The following is a 17,060-nucleotide window of genomic DNA, read 5'->3' on the forward strand; positions in this document are numbered from 1 at the left end:
ACAATTGTACAGAGCAGTTATCTGAGTTAAAGTAGACTTTGTCAGTTTAAAATCTCTGTTGACCTCTCTCATCAACAAGGCGTTTCCATTCACAGTTACAGAAATACTCAAACCAGTCCGTCTTGCACCAACAATCATGTCACGGGCCAAATCATTGAGATCACAATTTTCCCCATTATGATGGTTGATGTGAACATTAACTGAAGCTCCTGACCTGTATGATTTTATGCACTGCACTGCTGGCACATGATTGGCTGATTATAGATAATCACATTGATGATTGTTGGTGCCAGATGAACTGGTTTGAGTATTTCTGTAACTTTTGATCTCCTGGGATTTTCACTCACAACAGTCTCTAGAATTGCATTGTCATTATTTCCGTGATTTTCACAAATTCTCATTCCTTTAATGCAAAAAATTATAAAGAATTCTCAGTACTTTAATAATAATAAAAGTGATCCTGCATGTACACCAAGTATAAGTTAAAAGAGAAGTATGTCATTTTTGTAGAGCTATTTTTTTACTGTTTTCAATGTCTTTTCATTTTGGGGTCAAAAATGATCAGGACCATTGTTTAGAGTCCAGATTATGTACCACTCAGCTCTGTTTGTGTGTGTGTGTGTGTGTGTGTGTGTGTGGTTTCTGTTTCCTCTCTCAAGAACAATGCATTATCTCTCCTAGCTCTCCTCCCCCATCTCTCTATCTTAATGATTCTAGCAGAGATGCTGAGGTGTTCACCGTTCAACCCTTTAATCATGATGTTTTTCTCTGTTCGCTTTATTAGCTGCCAAATAAAATCAGCCAGCGAGTGCGTAAAGCACTTTAACACAATCATCGCCTCTCCTCTTCTCACTTTTCTCTTTTTCGTTGTTAAATGGCTTCATTTAATTACCATTTTGTGAGTTAGTTGAATAATAAAGTGGAAAATGGAGCTGCCAAACAGATAATTCATTTTTAGCGAGGAAAGATGATGGCTCTTGCTCTGAAGGGAGTCAGCCTGAAGCCTCAAGAGCTGGCCAAAGCATGTCACCTGGTTCAGAGTGGCATTTTACTGACATTTAGTACTTAAATTACTTTTTACAGAGATAAAAGACCTCAGTAATAACAACTCATAGCTATGGTCAATTTCTTTTGTCAGGTTTTAAGTTGGTAGTTGTCCTGTCGTAAAGCAGGTTTTTGGTGGTAAGTGAAAATGTATTTAGATTTTGATGCTGGGCTCCATGAAAGTTCAATTCTTTACTTGATTTAGCATCCAGGGCTCCAGACTGTGAATAAAATGGTCACAAATGTGACCAAAAATAATTGATTGTGACAATAATTTAAAATCTAGGGCTGTGTGCGTTCATAAGCGGTTTCCTGAGATATCAAATTGTGAGTTATTGAATACATCTGTATAGTAGGGCTGCAACTAACGATTATTTTGACTAATCTAGTGATTATTATAATGACTAAAGGACTATTTGTTTGATTATTGCAACGATTAATCATTAGCTCTTAACCGATTATTTAGGTTGTGCCGATATAAAAGGTTGTATTAAATGTGTATACTAACAATAAAGAGGACAAAATCATAATTTAAAAATAAAGTAAATACAAAGTATACTTATATTCAAGATCTAGTAAAAGTATGTTGTTTTAAATGATTTCTAGATAATTCTAATGGAAAACAAGCCAAAACAAAATCAAATCAAAGACGTATTTTGTTGCAGTGTATAATGGGGTGAAGACTCTCTCACCATTCTGTTCACTTCAATCCATCTTTAACTCAAACTCCCTCTTATTAATAAAGCTGCATATTTCCAGTTTCTTCACGATAAGAATGCACAGTGACACATATATTATGATTCAATAAGTCGCGAGCCATCACGTAATCTAGCTGCAGCAAGCGCGCTTGAGGGACGAGTGTCCCCGTGACAGAGTTTGCATCATCTGGGTGCAGTTTCAATCTCTCCCCCTCTGATCGGGACATTCACACAACTCATAGAAGAGGCGCTGACCGCACAGAAAAATGCCAGTTTCAGAGTTTGTAGTTATTTACATGATCTGCTTCCGTATGATTTGAACTTAAATAAAGCTTTAACGCATTAAATATAACTTCATTTAAGATGTAATGTCGGGGTGTTTCTTTAAAGACCCTCGACATGCACGTTTTGCTTCAGCGGAGTGGCAGCTCCACTTATTCCACAACGAGAGTGCTTCTGAATTAACTTTTTTGATATTTTTTTATTCCATCATACTTTGCGATCTACATCACCTGCAGCTGTTTGGAAAGTTTAGAGAGCATCTGGACTGTGATCTGTGTAATTCTTCCTCTCCTCAGTCAGGCATGAGCTGCAGTGCTGCTCTCGTGTGTCATCTTTGGTGTTTTGAATGTTCTCATATTACACTAAATGACATCAAACGACTATTCGACAACGACGTTATCGATAACATAGACTAATCATTTCTTCCCTATCTGATGAACTCGCTGCACCGTACGCAACAACAAACCCAGCAGGAGAGAGTCTTGAAAAGGACTCTTTTGAACCGGGTCTTTTTCATGAATCACCCAAAAAGAACTGAGGGCTTGAAATCAGGAGCTCAGGTAAGCAGTTTGAATCAGATTCACTTTCTTAGTGAATCAGCCATCAGTGAGCTCACAAATGGTATATTCCATGTGTATTTCAGGCTTCTTTATAATTAATAATTAAATTGTTTACCACTTTTTTCTTCTTCTGGTAATTATTGATTGTGATTGAAGGAGCACAATAAACTGCATCTGGAATTTAATTCATTTTAAACTCTTGTAGTCTCTGTGTCTGGGCCATCCAGTAGCAGTAAAGAAAGACTAAGGCAATGTTTTAAAACAAATCATATATATATATATATATATATATATATATATATATATATATATATATATATATATTAGGGCTGTCGATTTAACGCGTTAATTCAGTGCGATTAATTTGACAAAACATAATGCGTTCAAAAACTTTACGCAATTAATCGCAACGCTCGCAATGATAAGGAAGATTCCTGAGAAATGCAAGCTTGTAGTACCACCTGTTTACTCCAGAGGGCAGTAAGTGAAACTTCAGCTGTGTGGCAATGCACAGTTTATACAGTGAACAAAACAACCATTCAGTAGCAGAACAACAGAAACATGCGTTATGTTCTTGCGTTCAAAAAGTTAAAAGTATTAAACTATATTTAACTTGACACAGTGACCATGTCTGACGCAGGTGTACATTGAATGGTCCTTAAACAAGCCCTCATAATAAATCTGGATCTGATTGACAAATTCACTTGTGAAATGGATTGCTGTGAACTGTATGCCAATGATTGACTTATGATCAGTAATATGGTAGTTAATAATTATTATTATTATTTATTGTATTCTAAAGCCACTTTTTTTTTTTGCCATTTCTAACTGAATATTGACCATAAGACATGCCAGTTTATTTTATAATGTAGCAACTCAAAAACAAACACAAAGGCAATGTTAAGATTAATTTAATGAAATAAATAGCTTTCAGCTGTGTTTGATATAATGACAAGGGATTTTCTAGTAAAAAAAATACAATTTATCATGATTACTCAAGGATAAGGTGTTGGAGTGATGACTGCTAGAAACAGGGTCTGTCTAGATTTGATAAAAATTACTTTTTTCAAATAGTGATGGTGCTGTTTTTACATCAGTAATGTCCTGATTATACTTTGTGATCAGTTGAATGCCACTTTGTTGAATTAAAGTACAGATTTCCTTCCGAAACAGCTAAAATCTGTACATTATTCCAAAATGTGTCCACTAGTGTATATATATATATATATATATATATATATATATATATATATATATACAGTATATATATGTCTTGTACACAGCTATTATACAAGGTGCAAACATTCATTGATGCTCAAGAAGACAACACACTACTATATGCATATTCTTTATGTAAATGTCTGTAATGTAGATTCTGAAGAGGAGTACTAAATAAAACAAATATTTTATCTCTTATATTTAAATGAATTATGAAAGGGGTGTGAACATTTATGAGACAAAGGGGAATGCAAACTTATCTTCTCAACTATATATGCTGTTTATTAAACCTCTGATTAAAGGGTTATCAGCAGTCTTCCTTTTCTTCGGCTTTCTATCTTGTTTCTAAATCGAGCAATTCTGTGATTTGGCGACTAAAAACAGCCATTTGGCTCCTTCATTTTTCAGTTTCAGTAATTTTTTTTGTCTGGAGCCCTGGTATCAATCTTAGGGTTTCTACAAAATGCATTAGCAGTAAGCTGCAGTGTCATCGACTGTCTACTGTCACACTACTTAAAGGTTCAGTAACTTTTGTCTTTGTGTCATCTTGGACTTACACTGACACCTAGCGGCTTGGATGAAGCATAATTTAAAATCAAAAGTTTTCAGTTTCAGATGCCATTATAGAAATCTAGTATCCACAGTCAGTCATGATTACTTTAATCATTGAGTGAAAGTGTCAAATAACAGGACGGTTACTGAGATTAAGTGAGTAGTATTCGGCTGGTCATGTGATTCTAACATGGCAGCCCCCATGTGTGGACCCTCTCCATGTAGAATAAAACAGCTTTTATAAGGTTACTGATATGACTGGAGTCTTCATTTTAATGTGAGGGCTTGTGATTTCCTACATATATTGCAAAATTACAATTCATGTCAAATTTTTGAATGATGAAAAAATTACTGAGTGCACCTTAAAACTTCTTAAAGTTGTTTGCCGCAATCGTTTGCCAGCCATAAAATCAATTACATATTCAATTTAGTTCCTGATTGACAGGCCCACACAGAATTTCAGCCACAAAACTCTGTTATTCACAAATGTATACTCTTCCTGCCCCTTGCATGTTCATTGATTAAATATTTTGGCTAATTTTACATTGTTTTGATAATGTTTTGCTATGTTTAAATCCATCCCTGCTACAAAATCCATTTTTACGCCTAAAGCTGGGTTCACATTGTACAATATTGGCCATGATTTTGCCACCTGAAACAAATTCCAGGGATTCTAAAAGATTTATCTTGTAGTAGGGCAAAATTGTCAGTCTTTAATCACTTTGTTATGTTGAAGTTATGTGTACAGATGAACGATTAATTGGCTTTGTGATAAATCTCTGACAAAGTTCTGGCAGTGTTACAAATTTTGCATCACATTTGTGTAATGTGACTACAATGGCCATATGAGATAAAACACTTGTACTAAATTCATAGCAACATTAGCCACACCTTTTCACACATACAGTACAGCACAAAAGCAACACTTTTACACACATACAGCCTTTTCCAGAATTGTTTTTTCAGCAATTTTCATGTTAGAGGTCATGTGTGAACAATTTTGTTCTGACAATTTCCCTACATGAGAAGTTATATCATTACCTAACAAGTTCAATATTGATGGTTTGTGTGAACAGAGCCATAAGATAATCGGTTTCAGTTTGTACGAGGTCAGAACGTGCTGATTTCTTACAGAGATGACAAATTTACTCCGCGCCGTAACACCGCTGAATCGGATGAAAAATTTCAACAAATTGCTAATATAGTGAAACTAGAGCACTTCTCTTCAAAAAAATATTCTGACAGCTTAAAGGAACATTAAGCAATTCTGTTACATACAATAAAATCATTAGCCTCCTTCGGGAATGTGCAGATCTCTTTGTAGCGATAAACGTACACATAACTGTTCTTTTCAGCTGCAGATAGCATCTCTGCCTTTGGATGCTAGCGACAGCATTTTATTCTCAGTAGTTCATCAATCTTATTTGAAGTCAAAGATTCCACTGGTATCATATTGTACAGTCTGGCAAGCAACAATCGTAAAAGAACCATAAAAATCTTACAGTGTGCATCCGGCAAATGATGGTTAGCTGGTCAGCTAGCATTATCAAGCTTGTTAGGCTTGTCTGTTTTCATGGTTTTAGAGGGGTTTTGGGCACTTTTAATGCAAACAGGCTGGAAGATCAGCAGGCTGACCTGCTAAACCAGCTACACACCTGATCGACCAGGTTGGGAGACCAGCTAGACCAACTTAAATCAGCTAAGACCAGCAAAACACCTTAGGCTGGCTTAAAATTGTCTTTTCAGCAGGGCCTGCACATTGAGTTAAATGAGTCTTTTTCTGTTTCTGCTGAAAAAATATGGTCTAATTCCTGCCTTTACTGCAACTGCACTAACCAGATTTGGTGTGTTTTATGTTGTCCTCTTTTTCTTCCAGACTCTGTTCAGGAGAAGCAGCCACCCATTTGTCCAATGAATAACCGGAAGGAAGACATGGAGATCACGTCGCACTACCGGCAGCTCCTTCGTGAGCTGAATGAGCAGCGGCAGCACGGCATCCTGTGCGACGTGTGTGTGATCGTGGAGGGCAAGATTTTCAAAGCACACAAGAACGTGTTGCTGGGCAGCAGCCGCTACTTCAAGACACTTTACTGCCAGGTGAAGAAAGGCACAGAGCAACAGGCCACTATCACACACTTGGACATTGTCACTGCTCAAGGCTTCAAGACCATCCTTGACTTCATGTACTCTGCACACTTGGCGCTTACGAGCAAGAATGTGATTGAGGTGATGTCAGCCGCGAGCTACCTGCAGATGACCGACATTGTCCAGGCATGTCATGGCTTCATCAAAGCAGCACTAGACATCAGTATTCGGTCTGAGATTGCAGATGATCTAGCGGATATTGAAATGGGCAACGTAGTAACTTCTGTTGGAGGCGGGGCTGGGCCTGGTGTGGGCGGAGCCTCGGAGTCATTGGTGTCTATGATCTCGGGTCGCAGCTCTTCGCCGTGGTTGGCCAGACGCACTAGCCCTGCAAACTCATCTGGAGATTCAGCCATCGCCAGCTGCCATGAAGGCAGTAGCAACTATGGCAAAGAGGACCAGGAACCCAAAAGCCATGAGAGCCAAGAGGATGCTTGTTTGCAGCCCTTGTGGCCTACTGATTACCGTTCTGTCCAGGTCAAAGAGGAGCAGGTCTCCCCCTCTAATTTGCAAGATGGAGCTGGCCAAGGTTCTCATGGAACACCTGGAGAGCAGGGTGGTAGAGGGGAGGGGAGCTGGCAACACCCTGGCTCAGGCCGCAGGAAGAACCGTAAGAACAAGGACACAGTCAGGCACATAACCCAACAAAATGAAGGGGACAGTCGGACAGCATCGCCGCTACCATCCATGCTATCCACCCCTGGCTGGAGCTACAACAACCAGGACATTCCAGGTAAGACTGCTGCAGGAGAGTTCGACTTGTTGATGTTGAAAATTTCTACTTTACTCCCTTTATTAATGGTGATTGCAAAGGCAAGCGTCACCATTACTATTACTCATATTTAGAGTTAGGGGTTTTGGAGCAGAATTCATCACACTCTGTTTATGCTGTGGACATGAATGATACCTCAAATCGTGAAGCTTGTTGAGGAGAGGTGTGCTATTCATTTTCAAAGCAATTAGACTTGGCGGACGATAAAACTGGTGCAACAATCCAATAGATTTACTGGGCCATACCCATATCTATGGACCATATTATCATGACTTTAGGTCTGCAATGCAAATTATAAGTTGTGTTGAAGTCCTCCTGGGAAGTTTGTACTTATGAGGTTGGAAGACAAAATTCGATGTGACGTGCATTCAAGTGATTTAGGTGGAAAGAATGTTCCCGTTTTTCTATTTCATATTTTTTTCTCTGTTTCACTTACTGATAAAGACCAAAATTATTTTTAGCACCAATGCAACCAAATGAAGAGCAAAGACGTGAATTAAGTGTGTAATTGATTTGTTATCTATCTATTTTATCATTCTTGTGCCGCCATACATTATGATGGCAAATGTCATTTTATTGCACTGTTATCTTTTTCTGCCAAGCTTTATTGATATTTTTCTTTAACAGTACAAAACATGGATACAAACTAAACTGTACAAAATCCACAAGTAAAACGGAATTATTACGAAAAAGAATTTGATTCCTCCATGATTCTTGAATGGACACTCCTCCAACTCGGGAAGTCGGGACTCAAAGAAAAAAAATCACTTTTCACGTTTCCCACTTGTAATTACGACCTTTGGTAGCATTTATGTGCACTCAACTCATAAAAACAAGAATTCAAACATGACGTGAATGCATCACCAGACAGGACAAGGCATACTTCACAGTAGGGCTGCACAATTAATCGAAAAAATAATCGAGATTACTCATCATAAAAAGTGACTATTATAGCATTGCATTTAGGTCTACTTCCTTAAAAAAAAAATTAAGCAGTTGAGCATTTTAACCAATCAAAGACATGTCCGATGCTTGCTTTCTGTGAATTTTTTTTAATAATGTAATAATACTTTCTGCTAAGTTGGCGAATGTGAAGTTGACCTTTAGGCTCTGTCTTGATTTACTGATAGATGGAACAGCAATAAGTAATTGTGTTCCTGATTTTAAGGATGTGTGGTCTACAAAAAGAATGTGTCATACATATACCCCACACATGTATTTCAATATAAATTCTATTAATTAAAATGAATATCAATCACAATATAAAGGGACAATTATGATTTTTGTCATAATCGTGCAGAACTACTTCACAGAAAAACTTCCATTTATGTCGTCATACTCTTTAATATACACATACCTGATACGTTTTTTTACTGAATGCCTTGAAATCACTGCTGGCTTGAAAACTGAGTAACTGGAAAACAAATTCAGCATTGAGCAGCTTATTGACCTTTCTTGAATGGATGTTGGATCTCTCATATGGGACTTAGTGCATATTTACTTCATAGTAGTGCATACTTAGCAAGCACTGCCCACCAATCCCTTGGGTGTAAATCTTCAGGAATACTTTACCAGAGTGTTTGATTGTATAATTCCTACCCAGATACATTTCAGAAATAGAACTCTGAAGAAGATTAAAATTATTGTAGTAACACTAATGGTATAGCTGCATGACAAACCACAGATTAAGGTGGGGAATTTGGGGATGAAAAAACTAATTTCCTCATTAATATAAAACACACAAGGGACACGAGGCAGCCTCATCAACCTAAAAACAAAATCCATGATGTGGAGCAGATCGCGCTAGCAAGCGGGGAAGAGGCCCTACCTGTCTCAGATATTGTTGCTTATAGGTATGTAGATCATTAAAGTGTGGCAGCCCTAATCTCTGGTGTATTTGTGCAGGCCTACTGTGAAATGGGCACACACACACTTTAAGAAATACAGGATAATTGAATTGACCTTGGTGGCGGTGTGAGGATTAAATTGTATGAGTGTGTGTGTGTGATGGGATGGGGGTGCCACAAGGTCTTCAGAAGTGTGGAGAAGGGATGAAGTGAAAGAGAGAGGGAGGGAGGGGAAGACAAGAAGATCTGCATCAGCTTAGCGTGAGTTTACCTACTTAACTCTCAAGGCATTCGCTCATCCTCTCTGTTTGTCAGTGCTGCTACCTGAGGGTTCAACTGGAATAACTGCACTTGCTAACCCAACCCCACAGATCAAATATCAAGTGCAAGACTCTACACATCTAAGTACACACCTTTTCATTCTACTACATATTCACATGCTCACAAAAGTCACACCCAATTCTTTGTGTGGAACACAAATGGTAGACATTCATATTCCACATGCATTGACCCCTAAATAGACCAAAGCTAATGTGCTAGTCAGGTTCAAGTTTGTGCGATTTTTTTAGTCAACATGAAATGCCACTCTCAACTCATTTTATTTCAGTAATGTGATGTAATTCCGAGTGAAACCGGAGATTTTAACAAGAAAAAATGAAGGGTGGGACTTACTGATTGGATCGTGAAAAGTGGGTATTACATGCCAGAACTGAGCGAAGTTGGAAGGATTCATGAAGTCTGTGGAAAAGTAAAGTAACTTCAGAGGCGGAGCAAGTTATTACATTGTGTTTAAAGATTATGAAGAAAAATATTTTATTTGCCGTAATGTGCACTAATGAATTGTACACAATAACACCAGAAACGTGCATTAAAAAAAAAGAAAGTAAATAGGGTCCTTAACTGCATGTAAGTCTCAGTCCACTTAGGAACCAAAGGTTGCAAAGCTGAATATTGCTTTGGATGTCAGTTGATAATATGGGGCATATCTGCTCAATGAAGAGGAGAATATGGCTCGTCGGAGTCAGATCAAGGTAAGAGAATGAGGGCATGTTATGAAAGCTCTAAAGCCCTGCTCACTCATAATTTTCTTACTCAATTCTTGGGTTCTAAAGGGTATGAAACAGAGAGGCCCAAACCTTATCTTGAGAGCTGGACAGCAGATATCAGCTGTGGCTACTGTATCCAACAGAGCGCTACTTATCAAACATTTTTACTTAGAATAATTCGAATTTTTACTCACTCCTGTGAGTTTGAACAATGATTTTGTTCACAAGTGACTATATAGCTATAAAATGTTTCAGTTTTTATTAAACCTACCTTTTTAAATAATGCTTCTTGAAATACATTTTCTTTGGCTGACTTAATTATATTGGCTATTTTATAAAAGATTTATGGGTGAATCTGTGTAACAGTCATATACTCACCCCAAAATGCATCAAGAAGTTAAAGCCTCTTTTTAGGACCAACAAGATATTTTGCATTTTGACATAATTTTCAAGACAATTAAGCACATTGTCCCATCCAGTTGTTATTATTGTAAAGAATATGAATTCTTGGAAAAAATTGTTAGATTCATCCACATTACGTTACGTGTTTTCTTTAGGTACGTTCTTTAGGAAAAGGTACTTTAAAATAAATGTTGTCACCAGTCATTCTCAGTTTTCACTTTTGTGTACTGAATAATGTATAACTCATATTGATCCATTTTATGACAAGCACAGAGTAAACATTAATTATTTATTTTATCACTTGTATTTTATCACTTAACTCTTTTTATTTTATATTTTACATGAACATGTTTTACATTTCATTTAAACTTTAGGAATAGAATCCAATACAAATAGAGTTCTCTGTATATAAATCACTTCATAACTAAATCCAATTTCCATGTGACCTGTATTCACCGAGAGGGCCAGTCAACAGGCAATGTTGCAACAGAGCAACAGAGCTTTCTGAAGAGTTTTCCCAGATTTGGTTAAAGGGCACAGGAAGTGTCTAGTTGCATGGGGACTGGTTTGCACGGTTAGCTGTGGGATGTCAGGATGCTGATGTCCAAGGCTATATCCGCAATGGAATACTAGTGTACTTCTTACTACGACTACTCATTTTGCTACTATTTAAAAAAATAGTACGTGAAACAGTTGGCATTATTTCACAATAAATGTTTCAAACAGTACTGTAGTATGTTACATTTGTATAACTTTTGCATTTTTAATCCAATTTTGTGTAAAAATGTCTTTTGGCTTTTTTAGTCCGAATCAAATAATGAGTCAAGAAAGAGGCTTTTTAATCGGTGGCTGATATTTCTTTTGGTTCATTCGTAACACTATAAAATTTAAGATGAAGTCAAACCTTTTGCATTGTGGTATTGAGGATTCCACTCAGTACACTGCTCATTTTGGCAAATGTAGAAGGTCATCTAGGTTTCTGTGAATACACACGTCATACATGCAGCTCTATATACTGCACTAATTGTAAGAGTAGTATGTTATTCTAAACATAGTGCACAAGTTTCTGTGTGCACAGACTAATGGTTTTCAGAAGCTTGTAATTGGTTACTGACATGTTTATAGAATTGTATCTAAATGACCATGCTTTCGGTTTTAATTTCTGTTGAGCTGAATGTCATCTCTCATCCTACACTTTGTGAAATGTTTTTTCCTCTTTTTTAATCTAGGTTTTTGTCAGGGGGAGGATGTGGTTTTTAAACAATTAGGGAGCCCAGCCCAAAATGACAGTAAAGTCAAAGTACTGTCTAAAGACTGGGCTTCCAGCTGTTTCTCTTTTCCAATAACAGCTTATACTAATTGGCTCATTGTTTATTGTTACTGTTTGCCCATGTTTATATGACCTTGACATAATAGAGATTAGACGCTAAATAAATACTGTAACATAGTAGTCAGATAATGGAATTGAGCTTTTTTGCACACAACTTAGTTTAAGTTCCACTGAGGCTCAATTCAGGCCCTTGTTGAATGAACACGGGATATGATTGGACATTCCCTTCTGGAGCAGTTTACTGACCAATGCAGCAAGCCATTACAGTTCTTGAAAGGTGCTGAGGAAGCACTATGCTCTGCAGATGTTTGCAGGTCTTTGTAAAAATAGATGGACATAAATCTTGAGTGTAGATACCCAAATTATGATACACATTTTTTGCCAAAATAATACTCTATTCAACTACACAAACGCAATTCTGTTGTATATACTTAACAAGCGTTTTTGCTTTACTGTGGGAGAAAAAATACACAGTACTCAATGGGGTAATAAAGTTACCCTCAAATGCAATTAATCCAGGTAGTTCGCTATTAATAGAAGCAAACAGATTTTAAAGGACAGTTGCTTTGTAGTTATTAGAGAAGTATGCAGAGTGCTGCTATCTAAGATTTTGTTTGTTGTCATGTAGTGCTCATTCTTTTCTGTATCCTCCTACAGTTATTTGTTGTATTAATAGCAGCTTTACATGTACTATGATTACATCACTCTCATCATGAGAAGCAAACTCTCTCACCCATTAGTGTGTGTGTGTGTGTGTGTGTGTGTGTGTGTGTGTGTGTGTGTGTGTGTGTGTGTGTGTGTGTGTGTGTGTGTGTGTGTGTAAAGTGACAGAAACTTATCTCAGGGCTCTTCAGAAAGCCAGACCTCTCCTTTGAGCAACTAACCACACTCTTCCCTAACATGCAAACCCACAACGTATCTTACACAGACCTGAGTCACAGTTCCCTGTCTCACAGGCCCTTAAAACAACACCCCTTTCTCACAGTTTCTCACAGAGTCTTAAAACAACACCCTTTCCATAACATGTGTCAGATAGAGGCTACTATTGTAGGCATTAGTGCTTGGTGAAAAAAAAAAAAGTGTATATATATGTATATATTAGTGTGTAATGGTCCTCTGTAAAACAAATACATGAAAATGACCATACGGTTCAACACCCACAGTTCGGTAAACATTTGCACCATGGTTCATATCAAGTCTAACTACGTCTGGAGCATTCAGTTTGGTAAAGAAAACAAAAGCATCAAATAGAGTTACAGTTACAGCTGGGTGATAAAACTATAGTGATATTTATCAATTTAGATGATAAACCTTTAAGTAATTTTCGATATTTAGCCCATGTTCTATATCTAGACGATCGGATTAGGTACATCTTGCTAAAACACAAGCAGTCTGGCAAAATTATACACACAACTAGCTAACTGAATCACAGTCATGAAATCAGCATGTTAGGAAGTATTAGCAGGCAAGCAGCAACATTACCCTGCTGTTATGGAAACCAGTATTGAGTCTTGGTAGCCGCTAGATAGCTATCCGGCTAATATTATATTGTTGTGTATCGAACAAGTCAGCACTGACAATGCAATACAGCTATCGACTAAACTCAACATCAGAGGGGCCTGGGTAGCTCAGCGAGTATTTACGTTGACTACCACCCCTGGAGTCGCGAGTTAAAATCCATTTATGCCGAATTCACCCTGGGATAGACCCACATGTGAGGCCGAAACTGTACCCTCTCTTCTGTTTTTAAGCAGGTACTCAGTACTAATCCGTACAGACATAAAACAGTAACAAAAGCACTAGGGGTGTTCATTGCCAACGATATATTGTCCTACTCCTTTGATGAAGATTTGGGATTTCAGGAAATTATTAAATTACTCGAGCTACATTACAACATTTCTTCTCGTATCCATTTTAACAGCAATATTGGCCTGTTCTAACCTAAATTCGCACCACTGCCCCCACTGGCAGAAGCTGGAAATGTTGTTGAACGTATGAGCATGTCTGAGCCAAGTAGGTATAGCTGTAGGCTGGAGAACTCTAAATGGGGGCAGAAACTCCAAAACAGGGTAGGGTTATACCATAAGGGGGCGGGTTACTCCAAAAGAGAGTGTCAATTCCACACATGGTTAAGGTTTGGTAAGGGGCTCCCTATATCTTTGATGGTGGTTTGGAGCTCCTGCCCCTTTTTGAAGCTCTGCCTGCAGCCATATCCTTGTTGTGTGAGCGCCAGTTTCTGGGTGAAATGTCCACAGAGGGCGCCAAAAGCAAATTGTGAAGCGAGTTGTTTTTAGTTGAGTAGAGTGAGTGAAGTAAAAAATGTAATCTTAGAGGGAAAATGCAAGCTCTGAATTGCAATCGTCATTATGTGAACCATATTACTTCCTGGTTTCCATGGGACCAGAACCTGGGTCTCTTGAGGCTGCTTGTGCAACACGCTATCAATAGCATTTGGTAGCAACATGTCAACTTCCCATGTGTTCATGCTGGAGTATTTAATATATCGCCCAGCCCTAGAATGCATTAGTGTTGACTTTTATGAGATGGGAAAATGACAGCCATGGAGTGACGTTTCAGAACTTCACCCAGCTCTTCTCTGATGCTATGCTATTGCAACTGAGTGAAAGTGGCTTTTTAGTTGGAGTGTTAATAATGTTGCAGGTTTACTCCTAAATGAAGTGGGGGTTTCTGTGGTTGGGAGGGGAGCCACGCTGTGAACTTTACACTATCATCAGGGGATTTTTGAAGCTGGTCTGGAAATGGCCACTGATACTCGCGTTTAGATTTTCTGCTCATGATCAAGGCTATCGGCTGATCAGAAAGAGACTAAAAACTAGATGAAGATCAGTGTGGTCTTCCCCTTCCTCATCCACAGTGCGATTAGAGAAAAAAATCCCACATTTAGATCTTTCTCACATTTACAGTCACTGAGTGTTTTTAAAGGTTGTGCTAAAAGTGTTATTCTCTTTTTAATTGGTGAATCTTTGTTCCTCAGATGAGGGGTGTGTTTTTTCTCTATTTGTGTACAGGTGTATTCTGTTTGTCACCATTGGATGCTTGTCTGTGATTTCAAAAAGTGTGTGTGGGAAGAAACCACACACACACACACACACACACACACACACACACACACACACACACACACACACACACACACACACACACACACACACACAGACAGAGCTATGCACACATCTGAATGTAAAACAGTTGTATTAACAGTGTGGAAAGTTTTAGCAAGTGTTGGTTTAACAGAGCTACTTTGCACTTCTCTCTGTCAAAGGCTGAAACAATGGGATTGGTGGTGGTGTAGTGGGCTAAAGCACATAACTGTTAATCAGAAGGTTGCTGGTTTGATCCCCACAGCCACCACCATTGTGTCCTTGAGTAAGGCACTTAACTTCAGGTTGCTCCAGGGGGATTGTCCCTGTAATAAGTGCACTGTAAGTCGCTTTGGATAAAAGCATCTGCCAAATGCATAAATGTAAATGTAAACATTCATAGTTTGGTGCTCATCCAGTGGCCATTCTACACCATTTTACACTCATTCACTCACTAGTTCACTTAGTCATTCATTCAATCGCTACCTTACTCACTTATATATTCACCCACCCACTCTCTACCTCACTTATTCATTCACTCACCTGCTATCTCATTTACTCATTCACTCACTTGCTAACTCACTTGCTCACTTATTTTACAGTTATGTCAGCAAAATAGAAAAGTCATTGAAGAAGCAGAGAAAGTTCTAACATTTTGATGAGAGATTACGAGAACAATAACTTTTTTTAAAGAACATCATACACTTGGAAAATGATGTGGTCAGTTTTGCTGTCATGCTGTCTTAAACTTGAATGTATGCATGTTGTTTTACATTTGCGTGTATTTGCATGTCCGCCCTTCTGTAAATAAACACACTCATAATTTAACTCTCTGAACAGCCATAATGTCCTTTAACAGTTTCGTCATCCCCCTCTTGTCTCTTCACCATATCTTTCTTAACTCATCAGCTCTGTCTCTCTGTTTTTACATCGCTCTCTCTAGGTCTCTATAGTCAAAGGTATGTGCTTAAAATAATGAGAGAGAGTCCCCTTTAACCCCCATCCTCTTACCACTCTCCCCATAGTATTTACACCTCATTAAACCTGAAATAGCTTTAATATTTAAAACATTGTGAACAGATCTCAACCCTCACACCCTGAACACCTCTGAATTTTGCCCCCTCCCTCGCAGCTTTCTACCAGTCTACTACTAATCTACTTTCACATTTCCTCTCTCTCCGTTAAAACCAAAATAGATTTCATATTTCACAAGTCGAACTTTTACAAAAAAAATATTTAACCCCCTCACGTTTTGCCTCTCATTGCCTTTCTTTCTATCATACTCTGTCCATCTTTTTTATATCTTTACACAGGATGTGCAAAATGTCCTGGTTACTTCCGTAACCTCTGTTTCCTGATGAAGGGAACGAGACGTTGTGTCGATGTAGTGACACTAGGGGTCACTTTTGGGAGCCTGAGACACCTCTGATCTTTGATAAAAGGCCATTGGGAAGTAGTGAGTGGTATTTGCATGCCACTTCCCTGGACATACGGGTGTAAAGGAAGGGGCGTTCCTTAACGTTCATACCGCTCATTCAGATTTTGTGCTGAGGAGCCGAGAATAAGGTCCCGGCCATTTCAGCGGGTAGTTCAGCGTTGTAGCAGAAGGGACACAACGTCTCATTCCCTCCATCAGGAAACGGAGGTTATGGAAGTAACAAGGACATTCCCCATGTGTCAATGTAGTGACACTAGGGGTCCCCTACAAAAATGCCACAACTAGCTGAACTGTGTTACGTGGATCGGCGGTGCGAGACAGGCAGACTATTGTGTGCCACATAGCCATCGCACCGGGCCGGCACGTAACCTCCCCTGACGCTAATATGAGTGTCTAGCAGCCCTTTGGGGATGAGTTGACTACCCAAAGGATAGGGACAGGCTCGCCCAGTCGTGCCTCTTCTCTCTTTTTTTCTTTTTCTCCCCAGAAAATGAGAGAAATCGCTAACCGACTGTATGCGTAGACCACACCCCCACCTAGTCAAAAGTATGTCATGTGTAGAAATCAGAACTCCATTGGTGCTAGAGTGGATAAATGTTTCCAAAATGTTCACTGTTTTGGATAA

General features: G+C 38.5%; 1 protein-coding gene across 2 annotated transcripts in view; it reads left to right on the top strand.

Annotated features, from left to right (window-relative positions):
- zbtb46 (zinc finger and BTB domain containing 46) overlaps positions 1–17,060 on the top strand; it is a 118,204-nt gene that overhangs the window by 37,058 nt on the left and 64,086 nt on the right. For both annotated transcript variants that reach the window (XM_052090716.1, XM_052090717.1), the window contains exon 2: positions 6,231–7,232. In XM_052090716.1, the coding sequence (XP_051946676.1) occupies positions 6,266–7,232 (967 nt within the window). In that variant the 5' untranslated portion in view covers positions 6,231–6,265. The remainder of the gene's footprint in view (positions 1–6,230; positions 7,233–17,060) is intronic.

Source organism: Xyrauchen texanus, chromosome 25 (genome assembly GCF_025860055.1).
Source record: "Xyrauchen texanus isolate HMW12.3.18 chromosome 25, RBS_HiC_50CHRs, whole genome shotgun sequence".
Taxonomy (NCBI): Eukaryota; Metazoa; Chordata; class Actinopteri; order Cypriniformes; family Catostomidae; genus Xyrauchen; species Xyrauchen texanus.